The 8,487-nt window shown below is 41.7% G+C and overlaps 1 protein-coding gene across 1 annotated transcript in view; it reads right to left on the reverse strand.

The window, feature by feature from the left end:
* Positions 1-430: 430 nt before the first annotated feature.
* The window catches only part of LOC104404275 (plastin-2-like), a gene marked incomplete at its 3' end in the record, with an annotated part of 15,401 nt that continues 7,344 nt past the window's right edge, over positions 431-8,487 (reverse strand). Inside the window, exons 7-14 of the mRNA XM_010012664.1 lie at positions 6,162-6,198; positions 5,365-5,507; positions 3,681-3,707; positions 3,242-3,337; positions 2,521-2,716; positions 1,746-1,824; positions 1,413-1,527; positions 431-564 (exon numbers count right to left, since the gene is read on the reverse strand). Coding sequence (XP_010010966.1) covers positions 431-564; positions 1,413-1,527; positions 1,746-1,824; positions 2,521-2,716; positions 3,242-3,337; positions 3,681-3,707; positions 5,365-5,507; positions 6,162-6,198 — 827 coding nt within the window. The remainder of the gene's footprint in view (positions 565-1,412; positions 1,528-1,745; positions 1,825-2,520; positions 2,717-3,241; positions 3,338-3,680; positions 3,708-5,364; positions 5,508-6,161; positions 6,199-8,487) is intronic.

The following is an 8,487-nucleotide window of genomic DNA, read 5'->3' on the forward strand; positions in this document are numbered from 1 at the left end:
GCACATAAACACACACATTCACAGAGAATTACATTAAAGTGGGGAGACCTACTTCACTGCATCTGCTTCAGGTAGCAGATTACAAACCTCCTGCATCAACTCCTTGTTTCCAGTACATTCTTCCCATTCTCTGATACAGAGACCTTCAACTTATTTTTTTCTCTTCCATGCAATGCACATTTACTCACGCTATACAGACAGTGACAATAATAACATTCGACATGAGCTGCCTGTAATGGCCTTGCCCACAAGATGACGTGTTTCCTGATTGCACCCCTAACTAGGAGCGAGCAGAAGGTTACTCTGTCTTTGCATATAAGTGCAAAGAGAGGAGTAAGAAAGCCTGTCGAGCATTCTCAGTGATAGCAGCAGGAAACCATCACAACGCAAACTGAGTATATGGTTTGCAGTTTGTGTCTGGCTGCCATACCTTCTCATCAACTGCCAGATTAAGGCCAGCGTGAGTGTACGGTTTCCTTCATTCAGATCTTGCCCAGCGATGCCAACAAGGGAAAATTTGGCTTGATTCTTTCCCAGTTCCACTGCATAGTTGCAATTTTCAAGCTGTTAATGACAGAGTCAATTAGTGCAGTTCAAAAATATAGATAAAAAGAAGACAAGGTGCTGTTACTTTAAATTCTTTGGATTCCTTAGTCCTGATCCTCCTGGGCAAAAAGGAGCTCTGGGGCTCCTTACATATTAGTCAAACATACAGCTGTTTGAGTAACAGCAGCCAGTTACATCCCAAAAATACCATGGTAAACAGTTAACATAGAAGGAAATGTTATACTTCATCATCAGAGCCTGAAAACCAGATTTCCCTGGATAATATGAATCTATGGCTCATGGGTACGTCCAACATCACAGCATTACACTGAGACAAAGGATTAGTGTCCCAGTCAATACTGTGGTCAGTCAATCACTCTGGCCTAACTGAATGGAATTACTCATCCAGATAGCTGGGAGAAAGCTTTGTATTTAGCATCAACTCTGTGATCAGTTCTTGAGGCATCTGGTCAAGAGTGCTTATCATCACTGTCTTCACTGGATGTGGAGGGCAGTGATCCAGACAGCTGCAATTAAGCTGGTGCCATATGACTCATGGTGAAAATGCATTATAATTGGTGACTAAGAAGCAAAAATGGTCTGCAAATACAGTTCTTAAATATTGACACCAAAGGTGTTGAGTCTTTTTTCTTTACAAATATTATTCACCTGTCAAAAGAGCCAGTGAGTTAAATGTATGTTTCTTTTCCAGGATGAAAATTTATTCACTGACTAGACAAAAGATCATTTAATGTGCTGTACTTGGGACTTGAGAGCAATGTGAGTGCCCACATTGCTGTTTGAACTGGTACAGACATCCTCTGAGGATAGGGCATCGCTACTGGAGCTATTCCAGCTTTTTTTACCTTCTTCATGTTGCCACCCAGTTTAGGATATGGTGGTTTGTTCACTCTGTTCCAGTCTACTGGCACTTTGATCTTTTCATAGAGCTGGAAGATGACCAAGGCATCTGACAGGTCACTGAAAACAATAAAAAAGACATATTGTTATCCAAAGATCAGAGGAAAGGAACCCAACTAAACTATTAATGGGGTAAACTTAGTTTTCTATTACAAAAAAAAAAAAACTACAAAAAATCAAGCAACATATATTCTTATAGGATCCAAAAGTTTTTAGGTTTTTTAAGCAATTTGGTGGCTGTATTTATCATCTGAAGAAAGTGCAATACCTCTTCTTACCTATATAAATGATTTACACGTGGGTTAACACCCAGAGAGTTCATCCAGTTCCTGAACGTCCTCTCTTCCCTTGTCTCACCTAAAATAACAGATACATCAATCAACAGTCCTGCAAAACACAACACTCCAGTAAAATGTGTCCTGTGATGAAACCGTAACTCAGAATTTACAGTGCACTGAACCATAAACAGAAGGAGACACTGGCTGACATGTGAAATAAGAGAGCATGGTGCAGCATGTAATATTTCGTCATGACCTATATATTATAGCGTTTAGGCAGATTGGCCTTGAAATGCCTTCAAGAATTCAAGAACAGCCTGTGCCCTAGCATGAACAGTTTCACTACGAGGCTGAGAAAGAAGGACCTGAACCTCAGCAAATGATCCATACAGCAGTGGCCCTGACCCCAGCTCAGAACAAGCAGGCAGCAGGCTTATGCAAGATCTGTTTTTTAAATTACTCTCAATTAAGGGAATGATTAATTCCCTTAAATCAACTCTAATTTCAACTAACCAGCACGCTCAATAGTCAGTACTGGTTCAGACATCCCACAACCATTTTGTCTTTTAACATGCGCCATCCACAGAACAGACCTCCAAAATACGAGAAGCTACATGCAGGTAAAGAGCAGCCTCCATTTGTCAAGGCTGCCTGTGTTAATGGTGCAGTGAATATATCTGAAGGATATGGGGTTAGGTTAACATATCATCAACTCAGAGCTGGGAATACTGTGGCATGGGTGGCCAGAAACATACTTTATTTGCACTCTCCTCACCTTCAATAGAGCTCCAGTTGATGTCCTGGTTCTCTGGCTTATGCAGGGCAGGGTATTTGTTGAACAAGTTGGCGATGAAGGCCAAGTTTAGCTTTGGGTTTCCCCGCACGACGTCGGTGGCTGTGACAAACTGCCGGCAGCCCAGCCGCTCCGCCTGCTGCAGCATGCACTCTGCTCGCTGGACGTCATCCTTCTCCTGCTCCGGGAGAAAAGGGGGCCATCAGCCTCACCCCACCGCCTGGCACTGCACACAAGACCCACTCAGGGTTTCCATGTGTGGAGCTAGGTGCAAGGCTGTTAAACCAGGTCTTTGTCAGATTTATAACTATTTCCTTTCCCACTTTTACAAACATCAGGTCTATGTTTTCAAAAGGGCTTTACCTACAATCCAGCCATCTCACCCTAATGCTTTTATGGTTATATTCCATATAAAAGCAGATATTTTGATGAAATTCCCAAAGAAATATATTTAAATATACTTGTTACATGTTAGTAGTTTATCAGTGTCGTTCAATGGTTGCTAAAGTTTCAGCAATAATATCTAACGAAAGGCAAAACACATTTAAATCTGTGAAAGCTTTGATTTCTGAGACACAAGATCATGTTGCAATGCTCAAAAGAGTTTGCTTGTTCTGGCATCCCAGTGCAACTCTGTGTTGGCCAGCAATGCAAGTAACAGATAGAAAGTATCGTCATTTACTCTAAACTTATCTCATTTTACCCTTAATCCCGACATGTCAATAGTAATAGCCGGAACGCCTTCTTCGTCTCCCTTGGGGGCAACCTGGTTCAGCAGATGGTAATAAGCTCTCGAGTCCTGTGACAGACAGAGAAATTAAGGGGAGGAAAAATTACATCTAAAGCTCAGGTTCTGCGTGCCAGTGCTCCCCTGAACAATGTGCCTGCATGCTTCATTTTTATTACATCCATCATTGGGCTACATAATTAAATTAATTAAACTGGAAGCACTTCGCAATTCCTACTTTATGCTGTGTTTGCCAGATCTATCTCTTCCCCAAGCCAATATATACATGCTGCAGAACGGTCAGCGCCTGAGACAAAGTGTTGTGTGTTGCACATACAAAAAGGACAGCAACAACAAAAGAAGTATTAGAATTGGCTTAATCTGAACATTAAATTAGAGATAAGAAAATGCATACCTTTATAATGCTGTAGAAGTCAGGCTGCTGAGCATTTAATAAAAGAAAATGCAGAAGAAGAAAGCAGATGTTTAAAGTGGATTTCAAAGCAACGCTGGAACAGTTATGGAAGAGAAAGCATAGTTTTCAAGGACAAAAGTTAAAACTGACAACAGTATCAGCATTTTTCAGGCAAAAGGGCAGGGAAAAGACAAGGATTTAACATGTTTTGTCTAATCTTCTGTGAAATGTAATGTTACTTCTATGTGTGGAAAATATTAATCTCACTTCAGGAATAACTCAAAGAACTGAAAACAAAGCTACATGTTATTATCTAGGGACTTGACTAACTCAACTGATACTCTTCAAAATATAAAGTAGATTACCTGAATTATTTTAAATCTTATACATCTGTGTTACTACCCACCATATCTAGAAAGTAGTTATTTATAACTGAAGTGAGGTGGGGAGACACACTTAATTAGAGAATGGCTGTAAAAGCTGAAGTCTTGGCCTCTGAGAGGTAAAACCTTATTTTCCAACTGTAAATATGGTAAGTGCTATTTATCTTTCAGTTGCAGATAGGATTTAATCAGTTGCATTATAGAGCTCTCAGCCAGCCTACAGAAAGATGGGAAAGACTCCATTCCCTTCTCTTTCCATGGATATTCTTCAGTTGCCTCCACCCAGTGAACCAAAACTCTATTACAATAAAAACTATGTTGTCAAATGTGACTCTCAGACTCTCCTGTTGTCTCCCCTGGTGTTTTTTTCTGTATGTCAAGTAAGTCATGGTAAATGACGTCCCATGCTTCAGTCCCTGGTGAAGCCTACAGCCAGGCATCTCTGGAGTCGGGTTTTTCCCATGCTACGGTGGGAGCAGGCAGGTTGGGTCATGGCTGGTGAGACTGGTGTGCTGGCCATCCTCTGGCTTTCCTGGAAGCCAGCTCACACACCCTTGCTGATATACCCGCTACAGCTCTAGGATGCTGGCCAGGCCTCACCACTGAGGTTCAGATATGTTTGTCTGGGAAGAATAAGGGTCCTACAGAGAACTTTCCTCTGCTGAAATCTGTGCTCACAAGCCCATGAATTCTGAAGTAGATGAAATATGCTGCATGGACTAGAGACCCATACTTGCAAGTGCCTCTCCACCAGCTATATTATTTTGAATAATCCCACTGAATTAAAACTTGAAGGTAAGTGCATGCAGGGATATAGCAAAGGTTGGGACACAGGAGCACATAACCCAGGTGCTGTACTGAAGGAAAGATCAAGTGGAGGAATTGGAAGATCCCCATCCTCTTCTCCTACACCTAGTTACATGTCTGGGTCAAGGTCTAACTTTTCCAAACTAAAGCGAGGTCAAGAGGCATTTAAGGGTTTTAGGAAGGAGAGCAATAGAGTCAGGGAATTGAAAATACAGTGGTAGAGTCATTATGCCATGTCCAGAGCCAGCAGCCATTTCTTTCCTAGGCATGTGGTGTGCTGGGGCTGGCAGTGATGACTTGGAAGTCAGGAGGAGGAGGAATACTACTGAGCAAAAAGATAAACCACACTAAAACGATTTTATGTGCCTGTCTCCACGTATTTGGCAGAGCAGTCTCAGCTGCTTGGATTGTTTCAGTGAACAATTTGTTTTTGAAGGAGAAGGATTTGGATGTGGAGCTGCTGGTTTGCTGTTGTTGGTCAGTGTTTCTCATACCTTGATGTCTGAGCTGAAGTTGCTGACTTTGTTGCATCCTGCATTCTCCAGGTGATAGTTTGCCCATCGCAGCAGCAGTTCTTCTGGAGACAACTTCATCAGATCCTCCAGGCTCTCTCCTTCTCTCAGAAGAGCAATTAAGGCTAAGCAGGGAAGAAAGGGAAAAATAATGTTGTGAATACTATAGAGGAGAATGTATAACTATTTTCTCTCTTATAAGTTTTGCTACCCTTGTTCTAAGAGTGAGGGACCAAAGTGTTGCCAAAATTCAAGCTGAGTTAGCATGACAGAGGACATAAAGAGAAAAAGGGTTTCATCAATAAAATGGGCATAAGGCTGTTATTTGTGGATCTAGAAGTGCATCATATAGAAATGCAAACCAATTTCAGTGTGGTCTAAGAACTACCCAGTTTACTTGCCTCAGATCTTAATGAAAAGACAATCACAGAATTGTAGAATAGTCTGGGTTGGAAGGGACCTTTAAAGGTCATCTAGTCCAACCCCCATGCCATGGCCAGGGACATATTCAGCTACATCAGGTTGCTCAGAGGCTTGTCCAACCTGGCCTTGAATACTTCCAGGGATGGCTCATCTACCACCTCTCTTTGCACCCTGTTCCAGTGTTTCAGTACCCTCTTTGTAAAATATTTCTTCCTTCTATTTAGTCTAAATCTACCCTCTTTTATTTTAAACTCATTACCCTTGTCCTATCACAACAGGCCATGCTAAAATGTTTGTCTCCATCTTTCTCTTAAGTCCCCTTTAAGTACTTCAGGCTGCTGAAGTCTCCCTGGAGCCTTCTCTTCTACTGACTGAAGAACCCCAAATGTCAGCCTTTCCTCACAGAGACGTGTTTCAGCCTTCTGATCATTTCTGCAGCGCTCTTCTGGACTCACTGCAACAGATCTGCATCTTTGCTGTGCTGAGGGCTCCAGAGCTGGATACAGTGATATTGAGCACAGGGGCAAGGTGGGAATGAAAAAATGAACACAGAGTTTCTGCAGCTTAGATGAAAGAAATGTCAGTGACCTTCACACTGATACTGGATCCACACAAGTATTCTGAAGAACTTGCATGAGCTCATGGGCCAGTAGTATTAACTCATCTGTCAATTGGAGAAGATACCTTGTTTATGTAGAAAAATTAGCATAGTAGTTATGTGCAGAAAAGAAGGACAAGGCAGGAGGGAAGGATCAACCCTCGTAACTGCAGGATTCCTTGAAAGAAATAGGGACTTGCTACAGAAAGGAAACTATATCTGGAGTTCCACAGGTAATTTGATACAGGGTACTATGGGGTTAAACTGAACCAGAAGGGGATAATAAAAGCATCTGGAAGAAGATGGTGGATTTTATGAAGAGAGAAACATTAACACTGAAGTAGGGTGAAAGAAGGATTCTTGTGGAGGTGGGTCATAGATTGATTTTTGGATTAATGTTTTCATCTTTTTTGCATCAATTACCTTGGCACATATACTAGCAATGTGCTAAAAATCTGATGATGATATTCACTAGATGGCATAGTCAATACAGAGGATGATCAGGAAATCAGACAGAAAGAACTAGATGACAGTAATAAAAAATGGAATGTAGTTTAATAGTTCCATGTTCAAAGACATTCACTAGGGAATTAATATAAATAACTGCTATTAGCTAAAAGCTTATACGAACAGCGGATGAGAGCAACTTGAGTGTATTAGATGTCTTCTGAGCTACTCTGAGCCAGCATGTGATATGGCCAGGGGAAAACCAAACACGGTATTAGTGCATGCCAGGTATTTCCCAAAGAGGTTGGGATGTGTTACTGCCTTGATCCCATGTGCTTATGAAGAGCTCATTGAAAATACAGCGTCCCATAGTCAAGAAAGGGGAATTTCACCTGGAACAGTTGCAGCAAAGGGTATCAGGGAAAGACAGAACCTGAAAAGAAATCAAAATTATCTTGTCTTCTCTATCCTTAAGTCTGAGATGAGAACTGTAAAAGAAAATACCAGAAACCGAAAAATAGCTGTTAAGCAGGGTATGGATACCTACAAAAGAATTGGAACTGGTGGCTCTGGCTATGGAAGGGATAGAAAAGTGAAAGGGGTGAAGCAATGAAGGTAACACCTACAAGGGAACTGAAGGAAAGAAGTGTCACGGTTGGGTGGGCTATCCAGAGGTGGAGGGAACAAAGCAGCAAGGTAAGGTGCCATATTGATTGCATGTACATAACCACAGCCTTACACTATAAGTACTTCACAGAGAAATCTGACATTGGTGAGACACTACTGGAGTGTTGTGTTCAGTCTGGGGCTTCCCAGTACAAGAGACATTGACAAACTGTAGCTAGTTTAGTTCAGGGAGGCCAAGATGGTTCAGCTGCAGTACATGACATATGAGATAGAAGAGAATGAGAAAACTAGGTTTGTTTAGCCTGGAAAGAGGTCTGAGAAGGGAATAAGTATTATCTCCAACAACAGGGGGGCCAAAACTGCATTTTCTCAGTATGCAAAGCAAAAGAATGAGAAGTTGCAGTCACGAGGTGCAGGAAAGGAAATCCCAACTAGATGTAAGGGAAAAAAAAATCACAATAGTGGTTGGGCTCTGGAATAGGCTGCTCAGAGAGCACTGGAAAAGGCCCTGAGCAACCTCACCTAACCTTGAGATAGTACTGCTTTAGGTGGGTGGCTGGATGGCTGAACCAGAGGACCTCCAGGGTAGACCTCCCAGAGTTCCTTCTAGTCTAAATTAGTCTGTGGTCCTATAATTCTGATTTCATAAAGAAAGAGGAAATGTTTGACAATCAAGAGCAAGAAAAGAGTGAAGCTTCCTGAAAGCAGTGTAGCATTTCCTTATCCCAGATTTAGTGCCAAAACACCAATACGTGCAGGTGTAGACCATCATTCCTGACCCAATAAGCATGAAATCCGCTCTGCACATATGGACCTATACATAGCCTTGGACTTTGGTGTGCTGGAACTTGTGAAGAGCGAGGGAAATTAGAGCCGGCAAGAAGACAGGCAAAAAATACTTGAAATAAAAATTAAATCAAGATATTTTCTTAAAGAGCTTTATCCTAAAGACCATTCAGTGATAACAGTAGAGCACTGAAATGAAGAGCCCCACATACCTTCATTCCTGC

This window comes from Nestor notabilis, unplaced genomic scaffold (assembly GCF_000696875.1).
Source record: "Nestor notabilis isolate BGI_N333 unplaced genomic scaffold, ASM69687v1 scaffold20744, whole genome shotgun sequence".
Lineage (NCBI taxonomy): Eukaryota > Metazoa > Chordata > Aves > Psittaciformes > Psittacidae > Nestor > Nestor notabilis.